General features: G+C 29.0%; 1 protein-coding gene across 1 annotated transcript in view; it reads left to right on the forward strand.

The window, feature by feature from the left end:
• Positions 1-907: 907 nt before the first annotated feature.
• LOC113556480 (Down syndrome cell adhesion molecule-like protein Dscam2) overlaps positions 908-21,056 on the forward strand; it is a 273,062-nt gene continuing 252,913 nt past the window's right edge. Inside the window, exons 1-2 of the mRNA XM_026961446.1 lie at positions 908-1,080; positions 20,372-20,562. Of these exons, the coding sequence (XP_026817247.1) occupies positions 20,493-20,562 (70 nt within the window). The 5' untranslated portion in view covers positions 908-1,080; positions 20,372-20,492. The remainder of the gene's footprint in view (positions 1,081-20,371; positions 20,563-21,056) is intronic.

Below are 21,056 nucleotides of genomic sequence, written 5' to 3' on the forward strand. Positions count from 1 at the left end.
CTTATAATAGTTACATAGATCAATCATACTATTCTACGAGTGACTCTTCACTCACATACACACACATACATACGTTGTCATAATCTTCATTTATACTTTTGTATACGGACGACCTTTGTCGCTAACAATCAACTAAAACCTATTTCTTCGATTATGCCAATATGGAGCCGGCCGCGTATAAATACCGGTAAGTTAGCCCATAGCACCAGACTCGGGTAGACTTAGTAGTCCAGCATCCCACTTGTAAGATTTATGTAAGCCGTTGACCCACGCGATAACACGGTCGCCGCTTAAATAAGTCTATCCCCCTCAAAATACTTGGCAACCATAGTCTCAGGTATAATGCATTACTTATCCTATCTCAACGTTTACAATGGGACCCTATATACAGTATAAGTAAGTTTTTTTTTACTTTTTTAGTATAAATTAAATTATAAACAACGTAAGTCAATTAAAAATTACGCGGATCGTCGCCGATAAACTTATATCTTGTCTTGACGTCCAACGCGTGCTTATAGTCTTTAAACTATATATACATATTTTTATATCGTATACAATAGTTTACTCGGTGTCCTGCTCGGCACACTACGACACACACACACACACACACACACACGCATACACTTATATATTATCATCATGTACACCGGGAAGACTGTGAGCGGCAAAATCGTACGTCGAGCGCAAGTTGCGTTATCTCCGTCTCGTGTCGCCGCCGTCATCACCACCACCACCTCCACCACCACCACCATCTAACGCGGCGCGCCGAACGAAAAACGCGCCCCTATAGCAGCGCGTGCTCCCGCCCCTCTGCGCCGCGCGGCCGACCGACGAGCGTTACGAGCGGACACACGAAACGCGACGCCGCCGCCACGGACGACGACATTCCGGCGTGATCTGCCGACTGGGTAAGTCGTCTCTCACGCAGTCGGTCGCTTGCTCTCCGAATCTCTCATTCTGCACCTCAACCCCGTCGGCGACGTGCGTGCGCGAGGGCGCGTGACGGACTGCCGCTCACACGGTCCGCGCGTTTCGAAATCGCGTGGCGGTTTTTACTCTGCGCCCCCGACGAACCCGTCCGTGAGTATTTATCAGAATAATAATAATATGATATTGTCGTTTGTATGACGTGATTTCTAAACGCGTATAAAAGACGCATCTGTCGCAAAATTGAATGTAATATGTCTTATGATATGAACGTTTTTAAATATTATGATATTATGACACGATTGACACGATTGACACGTGTAAAGTGTTTGAAATCAAACAAATTAATAAATTAATAAATTTAGTATTTTTTAGTATGCAGATCATAATGATATGTGTGTACAATTTTTAATCATGTTTTGGTTTTTAACTTTTAAATTGAGATAACGATTGCTCATCCGTGCCACGGATTGGTTATCATAATTACTTTTGACTGTTTACCTGTGGCGAAATCAACCCTTTCACTAGTTCCCTACTGCGAATACCCCATGATTTATACTTTACCGTGAGCTGAAGAAATAACTATGTAAATGGATATTAAAAAAATTAATACAAATAATGTTCTATATCGAATAATATAAAAATACATAAAATGTATTATAATACTTATATATTATACTTGTATATTACTTTTAGGTACTTACAAAAAAAACGCGTTAATGCATAATTGTTATAGTAGTGTAAATGATTGTTGATAATTAAAACAATTGTGAAAGTTATGCATGTTAATATTAAAGTATTTGAACACCAAATCTTATCAGCCAGATTGATTTTTTTCTCTTTTTTTGGTGTCATTAATTATTAACCATAGTAATTAAAATATAATTAAAAGACGTAATGGATATTTCAAGTACATTTGAAAAATAAAATAATTAACTAGGTTTTTTAATACATGTATTAGTTTTAAATAATACACTTCGACATTAAAATTTTCAAAGATTTCCAATTACTTAACTAATATTGCGTCGTTTTTTATACATCTTTCATATTTGATTTTTTTTTTTTTTTGTTTACTTAATGGAACACAAGTTCATCAAGAAGACGTTGTCTCCGCTATGTCATGTTCATCTTATAAACGTATAGTATACTTAATTTTTCGTTCAGAAGAACCCCATTTTCTTTATTGTCTTTAATATTAGGGTGAATTCTAGTATAAAATATAAAGGTAAGACTAATTTTACAAGAAACCATACAATTTTAATATGCTCATAACTCGATAGTCTTGTATAATATTCTGTATTTTACATTGTATAAATAGTAAATTTACTCTAATGTTGGAAAAGAAATGTAGCAAAATTAATTTTTTTTAATGTAAAATATGTAATGTTGTACTCGACTTTCTCCAAATCATATTTTTGCATGAATCATACTTAAATGATTAGAGTAAATACATATTAAAAATCCAATGCATATTTAATGTAAAGTAAAATATACGAAATTATAGATAATGTATCTCCAAGCCTTTTTTTTTGTAGAATTGTATTATGTATTTATAATTTGAATTATTTTTTTAATACGCTTTACAATGCTATATTATATATTTTATTTTTATAAAAAATATAATTAAATAAACCGTTAAATAAATCTCAAAATATAAATATCATTAGTTATGGCCTAAATCAGAAATCTGTCAACACACTGTGTGATTCTGATGTGTATCTAGGGGTGGATAAATGTACGTTTGTTTAAATATTACGACTATTATTATAGGATATGTGAAATGGAATTTTCTCATCCTAAATTTGCTAACTGTTGTTTTGAGTTTAACTTTATTAATACATATTTTACAGACATGAATTATTATTACATAAATTCTATTGAATATTTTTTTAAATTTTTTTGGCACATGACGCAGGTATGATAGTCATAATTAACAAACGTAAATCATATTAAAAATTTGATAAAAACGGTATTCAATTAGTTGCAGTAGATATAGATATTCAATTAGACCATCATTATTATAATAATGTTGTTACATTTTTTAGTGCTGTGAATTGTGATCATTATGTTGTTATTATTATCAATTAAAAACAAAACTATGACTATGAATTTAATTAATTGATTTTTTTTCGTTTTCTTAATGTTTCTCAAACCGTTTTCTATCTGCATAATAATATACTCAAGTTATGAGAAAAATATTATTTATGAGTATAAATTATTTAACTTTATTGATCAACTAGTAATATAACAGCTATTATTACGTTCTGAAAACTATTAACGTGAGTTGTATAGAAAAAAATTGTTTTCTTATGCTGAAGTTATTTTATATTATCACGATAAAGTAATACGAACAGTACATAAGGAATACGTAGGTGCCAAATTAAATCGAAATTTATCTATCTTGTACTATCATATTCATGAACGTGTGTAGATAGGTAATAATAAGAGTGTGTACGACATTTGTAATTTTCTTTATACTCACTCCCACATTCGTTCGATGCCACCTTTTGCGAGAAACGCTCGACGTGACGTCGCACAATTTGAAAACATCAGATTAAAATACGATTTATTTTTATTATAGACGCTGCATGCTGAAGTATGCTGTTATATGTGTTATTGTAGAATATTTTCGTTGATATTATCAAATGTTGTATGTGTTCTTTTACTGTCCCAAAAACAGTGACATTAAATTTGATAAAGGAATGTTCACGAATCTCTTATCATTACATACGATTTTGAACAGTATAATATTTTGTTATAGCCTATAACTGGAAGTATAGTGTGTGCAAATGGAAATATCAGTTTGAGGTAGATGTGGACTGAGAAGGATAGGGAGAAAAATGACATAATAAAGTACGAAAGATATAATATACAGAAATGTTCATTTATGCGGTGTTCAAACATTATACTATATTTTATACAGAAAGTCAGCTGTGCTCATTTTTGAATTGTAAATTTTCAAAAACACTGTTTTATACTCATCTGGACCGTGAAGTGAACCTATTGTTTTGAATTTCAAACAATTGTAATCACACCTTATACGACAACGGCCAAATTTGTGTACATTTATAACAATACCTAATATTTACGATTACTTTTTAGTACTTCATTTTTCATTTTTTTTGCAAACACTATAATTTTTATTTTAGCAAAAAAATAAAAAAATTATTGTTCCACCATATTGCGGCGCAGTAAAGAATAGCTGTCGTAAATAATAGTGCACATACATTTAAAATGTATTAATAAATTCAATAATGTTGAAAATTAGTTTTGTTAGGTAATGATCGCTGAAGTATAAAGTTTCTTTAACAAAATTGTCTGTTTGTTATAAAACACAAATTTCTCATCAGCAATATAGTTTTATTCTATATCCGATAGTACTAAAGTAATCATCTCTATGTTAAAACGAATATTGCTCTACCTTACGACATTTTATACAAATTGTACAGTGTTTGCAAAGTTTTATCAATATGTCGAAAGAGATTTTATGAAATGACATTAAACGGATTTTAGAAATGAGTAGAAGAATAATCTAGAAAATTTCAATTTTACTGTTCTTAATACTTTTCCAATCTCAACAAAAACCACACTTAGGCATTATTGACTTGTAAAAATAAAAGCATTAAGCAATGCTGCAACAGTGAAATAAATACTCTTATATTAATAGTACATTATTCTATATACAGTTTGATTTTGTTTGTGTATTCGCTAGATTATGGTAAAAAGATTAAAATCTGTTATATCAATATTTACATGTTTAACCTCAGTATATAATATTGTCAGTTTATAATATTATAAATTGTGTTCAATTTAAGTCGCACAAAAGTAACTCACAGTAGTCAAGTCTGTTTCTTTTTTAATCTTATATTTTCTAATAATCCAATAAATGAAGAATAAGTTGATTGTAAATCTATTTTAATTTTTCAATAATTACTTCAGAACCAATTCTTATTTTATTATATGATCCAACTATAGTTGAATATTATGTATATACCTAGTATTCAATTTAATTAATATACTCGTATATGTTTGTAAACATAAAGTATTCCATCTATTATACCCATACGTAGTAATAGTATCATTGTCTTTGTTTTACTCAAAACACATACAACTAACGGTGAACACTGAAATGATAGTTATATGATTATATATATATAAAAACATAATAATATGTATTGTGTATATTATACGTGTGTTCTTTACTTTGTTACGATCGACGATGTTTGTACGACCTGTGTGCGCTCAACATAATAATCTGCAAGATGTTTGTTTGAATTTCGCATAACAGTTATAAAATACTAATATCTACTAAACAATATATTATTATAATATCAAGGCTTAGTACCGTTCGGTTCATTAATTTAATAGTAAAACCATATTATCGTTTTTAAATCTAATTGGTGCATTAGAGCATAATGGTTAATTTTCATAATTAAAACTATTTATACCTTTACAATAATACCACGGTGTTTCTCTTGAACCATATATACATTTATATATCTATATACATACTCGTAAATATAGTAAATGCCATTATATTATACATATATATAGTATTATTGCACCAACTTAGATATAATGTTATATAACAACACATTCCTTAGTTATTATTAAGAATCAATACAGATTTCTACTTGCTTTTATTTTTAATTTAGTACATTGCAGTATTTAATTTTGATATTTTGCGTCGAATTATTAGTTATTTGCAAATCAATTACCTACATAGTATTATATAGTTTTAATAACGTTTATAAACGAGACGTGTACTTAAATTTTAGTAACTATTAAGATCCAATACAACAATAAAATGTACTACCGTAAATAGTGAAAAATATTTATGTTTAATTGTTCTTTTAATACGCATTGTGCGAGAGAAAAATAATTATCAGCAAATACATTGATTGTGTATCAATACATTAGTGCACATAGTCAATGTATTTTTTACTTGAGTGTTTATTATATTTCATCGATTAAAATTTATGTTCAACGTTAATGTTGTAGATGCGAATTAAATTTACTTTTTTGATTTACAGAGTTAAATGTATACGTATATTGTACACACAAACGTAGAAATATATTATAATAACCTAAAATCAAAACACATACCCGAAACCGAAAATCATATTTTTATAATAATGTCGGTCAATCACTGTCAATTTTGATATAATATTGATGTATTATAATTTATTCTCAAAACATAATAATATTGCATAATATATTATATTTGTTTGTTTTGATTTCAAAAATTATATTGATAGATAAGCAGTGTATAACAAGCCTCAAGCAGCATTTTAAAAATGATATTATAATAAAAAAATGAAAAATCATTATCATATTTTCAAAACGTGTTGGTAACCTTGTGCATGAACTATTATTTTTAATTATGATGAGCAGGTAATAAAAACATTTTTGAAATATTTATCCGTAGGAAATTGTATAAATACTTCACATCGACGAAACTAATGAAGATAAAAAACTGCTTAAAATCTGATTAATGCAATACAATCGAACAGAGGGACAACCGACAGATAAAGGGATTGGAGACATTTAGCATTTTTCTTAGTCACTTAACCTTATTGTTTCAATACAAAAAAAATTACAAACGTGATTTTTAGACATTAGACATTTTAAAACAATGAAAATATACATCAAATTATGTGGAACAACAATTATTGCTGATTAATTATACATGGAAAATCATCGTTTACGTATAACATAAATTAAATTTGTTCACACACTTATATTATTGTGTATGATATTAAATATAATACCTTATTAGGACGTATAATAATGTGTATGTAATACACTTGTACGAACAAAAAACTGTTGACATTGGCGTCTTTAGAGTTTCGACTTTAAACGTATTATAAACAACAAAGCAGTATAAATATTCATAAACTATCAATTTCCTACGATTATGTTTTTTTTTTTATTTTTTTATGACACTTTTATTTATAATAAGTACCAGTTATCGTAAAATAATATTATTATTTATCAATTATTTTTGCATTTTAAAGTTATTGGAAAATAACTTTACTGATATCACTGATGTAAGCACTATAATGATATATGAATAAAAATGTTGTTACGTGTTTATATTAAAAAAGAAATCATACACACGATAAATACAGTTTCGTTTTTTTTTATTTGATTTCCTCAACTTTTAGTGCATATAATAAAGTCAACATAAATTTTTCTTTTTATACAGGAAAAACACTTTTAGTCCAATAAAATAAATACCACTTGTAACCAATTCTTGGTGATATGAAATGATCTTTTCTTACTTTTTACTTCTTTCGTCACATAAAAACACTTGTTTTGCTAATAATATATCCACTTAAAGTTTAAAATATCTGGGTACTTTATTTTGTCTGAGTTAGTTAGATTTAACGCTTCATATGTCTGATCTCAATGCAATACATTATTTTTTTCACGTGAAATTCATTATTTTATTTTATTTCAAAGTGTAAATATTTATATGATTATCCCGCTTGTTTTTTTTTCCATTTATGTGATACTGATATGATAAATAACAATAATAACAATTTATTGACACGTTTGAATTTGAGAAAAAAAAAATCAACATCTGGATACGAGTGGTTGGCTTAATATTTATTTTTGACACATACGCTTTGACAAACAAGCACTTTAAACGACGCAATTCAATTACTTTCAAAAGGTAGTCTTTCAAAAAACGTGAAATACATGCACACACACACACATATATATATATATATTAGATTGCATTAAAATTATAATAATTATATGTTTTTTTCAATTGAAATGTTATGTAACCCGGAAGCAAATATTGGCTATCTTTCCGAGCGAGCATATCTACAAAAACAAAGTTTGCCGTCAAAGTACGTATTAAATACATAATATTATTATGTTGTGTTTATGCGTCTGTCTGCGTACACATACATATTCGTATCAAACAAACACAATTAATGTACGATATTTGAAGAAGCTAACGGGAATGTCGAAGTGTGTGTTGAATTCAATTTTAACTGCTCGTGTGTTTGTTCGGTTCTCTTAAAATACACGAATCGCGTTCGGACGCTTATATACACGTCGATAAAAAATATTGACGAAAACTATGAAGTATATTGATCAATTTTTATAAAAATATTCTTTTTGATACACAATAATTTACCTGAAAAACTTACTAAGATATTAAACTAACCAAAAGCGAGCAACAGATCTTGAGGTGCATTCTATAAAGCTCAATAAAAACATTGAATACAAATGCATTTAAAAATTATATGGGTATTATGAACTTTAAAATTAACTTCTATTTACGAAATTTAGTTAAAATCTCACACTTGAAAGATTGTTATGGACGATTTTAAGTACTAAAATAATATTATTAAATATGCGTACCTACGAAAGGGAATTTTATTAAAGGGGTTTAATTTTATTATTTTACTGAGAATTTATTATGAAAAGACTAATATAGCAAATTCGCAAATTTGAACGTCAATATAAAATAAATGTTAAATTATTATAATATTTTAATATTAATTATATGTTATTATGCTTATATCATTTTACTAAAAATGTAATCAAATTAAAATAAGACGTTCATACAATTTCAATTTACTTTTCTCATAGGTACTTCTACATTCGAAATTATTTAATTATGATTATATTTTAAATCGGGAATACACTGCATTCGGTTATCCAGAAATTTTTAGTTATTTTTAGATATTTATTATTAATTCCAAAATGAATAACATTTAAAACCATATCGCGCTTTCAGTTTTTGCGTTTGTTTCATTTTTTTGCAGTAGCTGATAATATTTCTACATGTAAAGAACTATACACACATATATATATATATATATATTTAAATGCTTGAAAACAATTAATTCAAAAAAATATAATAATATATTATCAAAGTTATTTTTGTATATAGGCCTAAAATAAGTATTAGCCAATTACACGTAATTACCATACTAATGACAACGTATATTTTTATTCATTCAAACATAAAATTAAGCGAATTATGGCATAATATCGAATAAATTACGAAGATAATGCTTTGTTACTTTTTTAATATCTTGTATTAAAATTGCATATTCAATGCGCCGTGTTAAATAAATATGCGTGACCAGTTTCTAATATTAATAGTTACAATGTAATTATATAATCTTACCGGTAAAAATAACTGTATATTATAGGTAATTTTACAGTTTGATATTTAAAAAAATTGAAATTTATAGTTTAATTAATAATTTAATATTTATTTTATTTATGTTCTTAAAGTATTTACTTCCAGTGTTAATAAAAAAATAAAATTAAAAAAAATTGTGTTATAACAATCTACAAAAAAAAAAAAAAATATTAAGTTTTAAATTTTACACTTAACTTTATTATTATATCTTGGATTTTTTTTTATGACAACATGTTTTGTTGTTGTAATTATAAAATAATCATGAAGCTATATTATATGAATGCAAAGTTACGCTCAATTAATCAGAATTTAGATTACACTTAAGTTTTTCATTTGTGGATTTTAATCGAGTATATTTTAAGTTGTTAATAATTAAAATTAATATATCCAAGATGTCGAAAACAGATGGCAAAGTTTTATAATCGTTTGTTTAATAATAGTCATAATAGTCATTAGAAAAATAATGATAATTTAAAAATAATAAACAAATACTTATAAAAAATGAATAAATCTTTAAAATTATAATCCATTTCATAGGTCCATTTTAGTTTTAAAAACTAAAATTGATATTATACAAATTTAAAATTTGTTTATCAATATTTATTAATATTTTTTTTTTTTGCATAATATATTATTGACACACAAACTGTTCTTGTTGTCGCTAGATTATCATTATATTCGTTATTTTGATACTTTCAAAGTCAATTTGATATAAATTTGTCATAGAATGTTACAGACAAGGTAATTTCAACATAACTCTTAACTTTTGATTAATTTTAAAACGGCGAAAAAAGAATATAAACTTAATCAAAAAATCAAATTAAGTTTATAGTCTGACTTTAAAAATATAGCAGTTTTAAGCCACCATTCTTCTAAATTAAATCAAAAATACTTTTAATTAAAATAAATATTTTTCACAACCTCGTATTACGTATTTATTTTATTTATTTCGCAAAAGTATTTGTTACAATAATTTATTTTATTGTACAAACACTGAAAGTATTCATTTTTTTAAATTAAATTCGTGTTATATTTTACACATAATAATTTTCTATCAGCTCATGATATTTAAAAACCGAACAAATCAAATAGAGTAAGCTTATAATTTGAAATTGAAAACATGTTTTTTGGTCAATATTTTAGAAATCTATTTTACATATTTTATGATTTGAAGATAAAAACTTGGTATATGTCTTTGAAATGAACATTTAATTTAAAACATTTCAAATTATAGAATTTTAACTATATTTTAAAAATATAATATTGTATGATAATTTAAACTAATAATCTGAAATAATAATAATTTTCTATTATAGCGATATCACATAAATATTATCGGTTCTGCACGAATTAAATATAATACCATTATTTATTACGAATTTCGCATAGTTTTTGGATAATATGGTCATCCTTACTTGTATGTGCCGTTTTTATTTTACCTTTATCAGAATTTAATTTGGCCAATATATGAACGTATTGTAAATTAATTCTACTTCCATAAAGGTTGGAATGCGACTCTGAGAAATTTACCCGTGCTCTCGAAGTAGTATACCAATAATAATCCGTTATTAAATTTGTAAAATATATTTATGTAACATAGCTTGTTTAGAAATATATTCAAGTGTGTGGGTAAGATTGAAAGCGTTTTTGGAACAGTGACACTTAATATCAAGTATATACAATTCCACTCTTTTGAAAATACGCAGTAATAATACTAATAAAATACAAAATTATTATAAAATTAAAATATTTTCACGTGGTACAGGTTTGTGAATTGATTTTATATAATTTGCGCATACCGGTAAGTTCATTTAAGATATGACCCATGTTACGTATGTTATAGAGATATACATACGAAAGGTTTCGTCACTCCATCAGTCGACGTTTTTGCCCCAAATGTCCGACTAAATGGGTCTATTGGGTACTGACGTCTAGAATTGACATAATCATCAATTGTGGCGTAGTAGCAGCCGTTCACCGTACCTATCCTCTAAATATTTAGGTCTCCAAATGTCCGCTCTCGCAAAATGCAGAGGACTATTTTATTTATTTTTTTTTGCCAGGCAATATATTATCTGTATGCGTTATACGGTTTAACGTCATTTTTTATCGGGGCTGGCTTTTCATTAATGGACAGAAATCCAGGCAATTTCAATTTAAGTTTCGTGGTGACCACATAGAACAGCGTACAAAAAAATTCAGTTCAAATCATTTTAACAATAAAAAAAAATCTATTTTTCAGGAAAATATACTAAAACGCCACGTATTCGTATTTCAAATACTTTAAGATTTGAAATAAAAAATGTAGGTCACAAATAACTCTAATTTTCTTTTATACAACGCCAAAAAAATATTTTTCGAAATAATTAAACACGTACAATTTATACGTCCATCAAGACTTCTAAAAATATAGTTTTTTGATTGGAGTCTAGTACGTTATCTGTAAGGTCTTATTTGTCTCTACAATAATAACATAACATTTTTCGAAGTATGACTATTTCACGAGGAAAGAAATTTATTCCTGTAATGCAAGTTTTTCTATCGAAAACGCGTTGGCTTAAATGAACAATGAACATATTATTATTATTATTATTCTATATTTTCAAGCAAAATATATTTTTTTTTTAGATAAAAATAAATAAACACGTCATTATATTATAATAATATAGATATTGTTTCCTGGTGTATCTGACACCAAAATAACGGGCTGGATTTTCTCAAAAGTCTTGAATGGAAGAATTATGACAGACTGATTCATTGACCAGATAAAAGGACGTATAGCGAATTCTCATGATGATTAATTTAATTTAAAAAAAAAAAGTTAATTAATCATTAGGTTAACATTTATATATTTCACATAGTTCGAGTGGGTACCTACATAAACATAAGTGGATCATGTACTATTCATATACTATTTATACTTTATACGTTATATTTAATATTATTATTTTTTGCGCGACCTTTGTATAATATTATTGTTTATCACCTACCTATGTTAAATTCATTCATAATTCTCATGAATATTATTTCACAACTATATTTTTTCATTGGAGCCATATAAATATAATATATGATTTATAACATGCAATTATCTTATTCAGATAAATATAATATACCTAATATTATTTTGCTTTAATGAGCAAATTTAATTCACCAATTCTTTTATATAACAAAAGATATTTAATATTTTTAAATATTATTATATCCCAGAGAATAATGTTATTATAATATTATTTTTTTGTTTTTGTGATTTTGAATAAGTCGATAATACATAAGTAATGGCTGATCGATCAATAGTTGTATTCGAAAATATCATACTATTACAGATGACATGAACTAAAAATGTACATACTCGATAGATGGAATGATATTAAACAAACATTCATATACGTATGTATAAAAAAAACGTCTAAACAGCGATCAAAGTAGAATCGAAATAATTAGAAGGCTTTCATTAGCTTAGGCAAACAAATCACAAAAGTCGGAATGCTTCTCTTAGCGTAACGTGCGTTCGTCCTATATTTCGTGAAATTTGTAGTCATTTCCCGACAGGACGCGGTCGAAGATCGGTTATGCCGTGAGTTTGAAATCCTTTGACATACGCGTTTCGCATTCGGTTCGATACGCGCACGTATATTATTATTTATTATACATAACGTATAATCGCAATACCTTTGCACGTGAACACACAGACACGCCATCACGCACAACATATATCATAATATTATAATACGTACATGTGTATTCACTGCAAACCGTCACGAGTAATATGTACACACGCGTTGTACTTAGTAACACAATTCCAATAAACTATATATCGCGCGGGACCGTTTTTCCTTTTCCTTTTCTTTCTTTTTTATTTTGAAAATCGCTTTACGTGCATTTTTCCATTGAAATTACATTATAGTCTTGTGGCTCTACAGCGTAACATAAAATATACTCGTATAATATACTGCGGAGCGTATATGTGCATACAAATACATCATTTTTACACGAAACACACACGCGCGCGCACACTGTGCAAATAAGTCGTGTGTGTGTCGCTCTGGGCTAGCAGCGTGAGGGGAAACGCACATGATATAATGACATTAACATACACGCCATTATAATACAGTCTGTTTTCTCTATTCACTGTCGCGTCGCCGCGCGAATCTTACGGGGCACGCGGTATTACTTTTTTTCCGACGTATTTAACGACATCGGAAACAGTGTGTCGTCGTCGTCGTTGTTGTTCCCTTAAACAAATATTTATTCAAAATCATTTCCACGACGCCATCGGAAATGTCGTTGAATACATTATTTTCCACTGTTATTACTATTATTATTATTATCGTACGCGCATTAACGTTATTATTGTTATTATTATTATTATTATTATTATTATTATACGTGCAGTATACACTTTGCGAAACGTATATTATTGTGAAAATGTTCTCCTATAGATCAGCGCCGCGAAAATCTATTACGGAATACACACGCGCCGGCAACACGCCACCATCAGAGCCTTGCTATACATATATTTATGTACGCAACGTCTTGTAGTTAAACGGTGTACAGAGAAAACGAACGGTTTTTCTTCATATTTATTTCTCACTACCGTAACAGTACATATATAATAACATTACAATATAATATTATCGTACGTCATACGACGGGTAAAAAGTTATATTAGGTATAAAGGACATGTCGCATTGAGAAAATAGAGTTCCAGTAACACTACTTCGAGTTTGCGAACTCGGTGTTTTGTAAATAAAATATTCACATTACGTTCAAAATTGTCTTTCTCGTACAATAATTGTACGTAGACGCCTGTCTGTTAAAGTTATATTATTATTACTTTTATACTTTCTTTAAAAGAGAATACTTTTGTTCGTGATAACTATAAATAAACTAATTCTTGTCAGTTCCACGACGATATTATGGCGATTTTTTTTTTCGCTAAAAAATAGCGAAAGAGTGAAAACATTAAGAGGAAACACTTATAGCTCATTTATTATTATACAATAGTAAATAATTTCAAAACAGTAGGTTTTACCCTATATAATAAACGTTTACCGGTATAAAAAGGACCGCAATAAAATTAAACATAGCTCTGTTACACACATCACATTCGGCAGTTTATACATAGTTCATATTCGATAACAGTCATATCGCACGGCATTCGTATAAAATAAAAAAAGATACGAGTAAATTGTTTTGTACCGGTCATTCGTGTTATATAGGTTAATATTATCGTACACAATAACTGTATGCAGCAAGAAAACGAGAAAAAAAATGAATACATTTTAAAATAAAAAAAAGCAAAAACGCGTACGCAAATGCCAAATTTACAGTGCAGCCATACGTCGCCGTAGTCCTGCGTTAAAATTACCATTCCGCATTGCGCATAATAGAATTATGATATATTTTGTTTGTATTTTAATGCGCTCGGCGCAGAAAACTTTCTACCACTATAAAAATAACTTATTTATTTTCGGGCGTGTGTGTGTGTGTGTGTGTGTTGTTATATAGGTTATATCGCACGAAAGGTATACTCGTAATAATATGTAAAACGATGCGTAGGATTTTGAAAAAAGCGCGTAGGGGAGGCGTGCTGTAGACGTTAAACGTTATAACACACACATCATCTGGTGTCCATTTGTGTTTTGGTATTCTCGTTGAATTCGATTTGATTTTTTAACCATTACTAATAAAATGTTCGAAAAAAAATATTTAATCAAAACGAGACGTGTCTATGTATTATTTTATATAGGTAAAACGTCATACTGATAAAACCGTTATTATTTATTACCATACCGTCGTCATCGTAATCACCGCCGCCGCCGCCGCCGCCGCCGCTCGGATTGCAGCTGCTCGTCGTTCGACGCCTATCGATAAACTTTGCGATAAATGTTTGATTTGTGGCTGATTATACAACAGCTAAACGTAATTATATACGGTGCACGCTACAGGCACACGGGGGAATACACTGTCGGCGGTGCGGGCGAGGCGGAAGTATACGGTGGCAATGACGGCGGCGACGGCATTGCTTTTAAAAGCCTAGAAAACTTTGTTTCCGGAACACTCTCAGCGATTACTTATGCGTTCACAGAGTTAGCCTCTGTGCACTACTACTACGGTATACATTATATTATGATGTTACACGAGTATATATTTTTATACAGTCGAGTTTCGCAGAGAACGTTCGCGGAAACGTCTGAGCCGCGCGAAGACGACGACGTCGCCATTTACATATTTACGCGCGCATAGAAAGAAGAAAAAAACCAACTCGCGCTCAGACGACGGCGATTTCTTTAACCGTTTATCTGGGTACTTACCATATATACATAGACTGCCTCGACGCGTTTGTCTGTCTGTCTACTTGTCCGTCCGTCCGTCTATCTGTCTGTCTGTCTTTCTATCTTTCTGCGGAATAGATGAATATATATTATATATTTATACACACACACACACACACACACACACACACATATATATATATATATCTATAAATATTCCTATTTACGTTTTGTCCCGGTACGGGCGTCGGAATATAATTCCGGAAGAACGTGGCGTACCGACATTTATAACTTCCGCGGCGGTAATGGCGTTCTCGTATATCTATTTCCTATACATGTATAAGCATATTAGTTATGCAAAAAAAAAGTAGAAAAAAAATTGTATCCCATTCAGTTGATCATGATAATCAAGTTGTTCATTTCAAACAAGTTCACAAAATATAGTTAAACTGATAAAAATATTTTGAATATTATACTATGTTTCTAAAATCTTGTATAGGAAACATTTAAAATATCTACGGTCAGGTTAATTAAAAACTAAATCTGAGAATAGCAATTAAAATTGATTTGGTCAAATACTATTGTTAAAATAGATATAACCAGTTTTTATTTTTTGGGGGGTGGGTTAGGTATATTAGGTCTATTAAAAATATGAGTACTGGGAATCTAACTGAATCCAATTCATTACCACCAGAAATTAAACTTAAAATTAAACATTGAATCTTCTGTACCAAAAGTAAACACATAAATATGCATAGAATTTTAAAACTAGTGTATTCATCGTTTTAAGTCGCTTCAGTTTTATAACCCTATGGATAAAAATAACTGAACACTTGAAATTTTTCATACATTTTTGTTCACATAAATAATAGAAGAACATTGTTTACCTAAATTAATCATCTAACCTAATCTTTATAACCCTTTTCGTAATAGTCAATAATAATTTAATAATTAAATGTGTATGCGTTATACCATTTGTTTTATAAATGAATTAAGTATTAAATATTAACTATTATCAAATAAACTGATTATAAAATCAAATCATATCATTGAACTGGTGGATAATAAATATCTTTTATCTTTATTTTAAAAATTCTTGTCTCTTATACATTGTGATGTATACTTAGTTATTGGAACTGCTCATTATTTTGTATTAATTTAATAAGTAAAATGGACGGCGAATATCTACATTTAATATTTACATTTACATTTTCAATTGATAAGGAATTAGAGGAAATATCCATTAATATGACATTGTAGTTAGTTGTTGTCAGTTGTTGGTTTGTTTGATTGTCTCTGGGCAAATTTATTTTGAGAAACTTTTGAGGTTTAGTTTTAGGAGAAATGGTTTTGGAAAACATTAATAAAATATATGGTTTTATGTTGTTTAAAGGTACATATTTACATAAAAACAAAAAAAAACTATAGACATGTATCATAAATTATGCGTTATTTGTGTATTTTTTTTCTGAAATTATTGAACCTTATCCATTTTGATAAAAATAACAACTACTTCATTAACGGTTATACATTATTAAATTAAGTCCGTACATTTTCTCGTAATCAAGATAAAATTATAAATAGAATATAATGTATTTAAAAAAATAAGTTTTTAAAAACTTACTAATGTAAAAAAATATATATAATATTTTTAAGACCAATACTATCATCTATTATCATGTAACTTTACTACTATTTTTTATGGATAAAAATAGTAATAAGAATAATAAATATTTTCACAAGTTATGATCAATTTGCATGTGTTAGTATTTGCTAGTCATTAATCGTCCGTTGTTCGTTAACAAATATATTAATGACAAAATTATAATTAGGTATAACAATGTGTGGAACATTTGTTTATCGGAAATACAAACGGAGAAAAACGTAATAACTATATTGGATTAAGTAGTCATTCTCACGCGTAAAAATACGCTAAAAATGTATATCATGTCATGAACTGTAAATTACCCTTTTAAACTTTAAAAAATATTTTAAATTTCAAATAATATTGTACCTTGATGGTTTATATTTTTTCTAAACGTAAACTAAATTATGTATGTCTAATATAATTTCATTTAATTTTACTTATTATAAGATGTATATCTAACTATTATTATGTACGTTACTTATAGTGATTCAATACTTCAATACTATAATAACACAATTTAAAAATAATAATAATTTATCAAGAGTCAAAAATATATTCTAGTTGATGTCTCTACTTATCAAATATGAGCTTACCATTCCTCGATTTTAGATCATTACGATATAATAAAGGTCTAAAATGCTCATTTGACAATTTTGATAGTGACATCGTTTGACGGTTTAATATTATTCGTATAGTAAATAGCATTATATATAATAATATACGCTTGCGCGCGTACATCATTATCCCTTGTTCAAGGATGAAATTACACGAAATCGCGAAATATAATAATAGAATATACCGTAAGATTTTGCACTCACTCTCGTCCTTAGTATACCTATATAGGCATTGTATTGTATTCGTTTCGACACCAATGAATTTTAATGCATCGCGCTATTAACACCTATCTTGAAACAATCGATTACTACGGAGAGCCATTGTGTATATATATAACAGTACTCAACCGTCCAATAAAGCACCATCATCAGATATTTATTTTGCATCCGTACGGAACAGTGTATTGCTCGCAAAGTGCGGGAGTAAAGTTAATATTTTTAAAAGCATCGAAAACAGTTAAAAGCACAACCGAAATAAAAAGTAAAAATATAAATCTTTTTCTCGTTTAATAAATTGCCCCCTTTTTTTAAGGTACTAAATCGCACAAAGCCCTTTAAGGTCAATGCAGTCTGATTTAGATTTCGAATAAAGTTTTGATTGCTTTTTAAAAAAAAAAAAATGTGTTTTTTATTTAATATACGTATATTAAATATAGATATCGTCACAATAATGGGTGGGTCATTAAAATAATATAATATGTTTTTTTTTCAAAGCATGCTGAGATTTTCTGTTAAAATGCAATAAGTAAAAAACAAATTTGCACCAAAAACTAAACAATTTTTCTGCTGTTGACCTATATATTTAGTTTGTTTGGACTTCATATATTTTAAAATTGTATCAACTGGTGATGAACCAAAAATCAAAATATATTACTAAAGTATCGTGGTCTTTGATTTAGTTTTATAATGTAGTGCTTTGGTTGGACAAGATTTTAGTAAAAAATATATAAATTTAAAAAAAAATCACAGATAATTTTTAACCAAAAGCTTAGTAGATAGATATTACAGTAATACAAATCAAAGTAAATTTGATGAAAAACGCTTAATACGACGTACGTGCTTAGAATACTGAATAATTTATGTTTTTTAATGATTGTTCCCACTCGTTTATTACGTACGTTCAAATAGAAGACAAGAAATATCGTTTCAATGTAAAATTTGATGACATGACAAATCACGGCGGCAAATAAAAATATAAATCAACCCAAAAATGGGTATGTGAGGATCGAGTGAAAATGTTCGTTATAATTTGATTTTACCTATACCCATCACGCAGAATTATATTACGTCAAAGCGTCGTTTCGACAAATAAACCGTACATAAAATATGGGTAAATCCTTTGAAATGGCCAAGTCATCGGTTTGCTGCAAAACGGCGATTGGTACTCTTAACGGTCGCTATTATTACGCGGATAAAAACGGTATACTATGTTATATTATTAGGTATAAACGCCATTCCGATCGGCGCAAAGCTGTGCCTTCGTAACATGTGCAAGTTGAGCGAGAACGCGGTCACGAGTGCGTGGTGTTTGGTCGTTTCTCGATGGGCAGGCCAGATGCCTCCGAACGTTTGGCCGATATTATGTGTTTAGGCACGAATATAGTGCGATAATATTATTACACTGTCCAGCGTCCTTACGCTATTGTCACTATTACACAGTGTTATAATTATCTGGTTGATAAGTTTGTCCGAAAGGGTAGATTTACATAAAACGGTCGAACCGCGTATCGGCTAGTCGGCTATGTCATTGTTTTTAAAGGTAAATATCATTTGTACACTTGCATGCGTCTGGTGCAATCGTGCAACTTTATGAAAAAGTTTAAAATTTTAAATCTGAGTGTCTTTAGTCATCAGTTCGCTCCCGGGTTAGATAATCATAATCGGTAACAAAAAAACACACGCAAATCGTATTGTGTGAATATCAGTTCTGTCGTAGTTTTTCCCATCGTGTTAAATGAAACCCGAGTGGACAATTATTTACCTATGGAGAATTGAATACAGCGACCCGATGCGCATATTCCAGTATGAAGATGTACAGTTGTGAGTTCACAGTGTATCTAATTGTTATCAGTCACGTCCGATTTTTATTCGTTTCAATGAAACTCGCTTCATGGAAAACCAATAGTAATATAATAATGTAACGACGATATGTGTATAAAGAATTAAAAAATAAAAATAATTATCTTCATATACTTGAAAAATCGGTAGTCTTAAATCTTAGCACAATTACAAAATAATGTGTACAAGTAACTGAAATTGAAAATACATTAATTCAGTTCAACATGTTTCGAATACATATAGGTATCCGTACACGTGGTTAACATAACGTGTATATTTTCTGAAACAAATACAGCTATATATTATTGGAATACTTAACGTGTAAGCACTTTGACATGAATTAATCCATATTTTGTTATTCGACAGTATAACATACATTGATATACTTATTATTTTTCTATAAAATATGTCACAACACGAATAATATATTAGTTTAACGAAAAAAAAAAATATTGACAGAACTTTGACTCATAAATACTAGAGACACATAACTGATGTAAGAGAAAACTCTATAAACAACGCGGTCTCAATTATTGATTGAAAATAAAATTCCTACCTTAGAAAATGTATAAAATTGTTTTCATCTCTCCTCGCCTCCCCCCCTTAAAGTTTGCAACAACAACAATAATAATGAGTAAATGTAATAATACTCATCGCGTGTTTTGTGTTTCAGCATCCAATCGGTGTCTATACATTATTTTGGCGGTAGCAACGACGTAATGTCGGTACTTCCATAACGCACAACCCGAACGGCTACTGCAGAAGATTACGCTCATCGCAATCGCACGGGCAAAATGAACAGTCGCGTGCTTAGACGCGATGTTATATGGCTGGCAGTCGCACTGTTATGCGTCAATCAAGCAGGTAAGTGTAATAAATTAGTGCTGTAACTCGTTGTTGTCGAGTGTCGATATCGCGAGACACCGCCGTGATGCATCGTGTTTGTGTTTTTGGGCATAACATTGATATGATATTCGATCACCGATGTTGTGATAACAATATGATATCACGGTGACCGAGTATGGCTCCACGATAGATCTGTGAAAGCAAAAATATTCTCCGAAATGAACTGAGAAACCGTTAAGTGAACGAAATAAAAACAAAAATTTAATGAATAAATAAGTAACTAAAATTAACACGTAGTTCTAAACTCGTTATGCAAAAAAATAAACGATAATTTTAATGTCATATTATGATGTATGATATAATATGATGATACTGGTACTGGGCTGATTAATATTAAAGTTTTGAAAATGTTTCCGATTCGAACAACGTAATTAACGGTCTAATTTAATAAACATAAATCAACAACCACTTAAATGCGATAATATTATGAATTTATTTATAACTAAATCCTC

This window comes from Rhopalosiphum maidis, chromosome 3 (assembly GCF_003676215.2).
Source record: "Rhopalosiphum maidis isolate BTI-1 chromosome 3, ASM367621v3, whole genome shotgun sequence".
In the NCBI taxonomy this organism is placed as follows: domain Eukaryota; kingdom Metazoa; phylum Arthropoda; class Insecta; order Hemiptera; family Aphididae; genus Rhopalosiphum; species Rhopalosiphum maidis.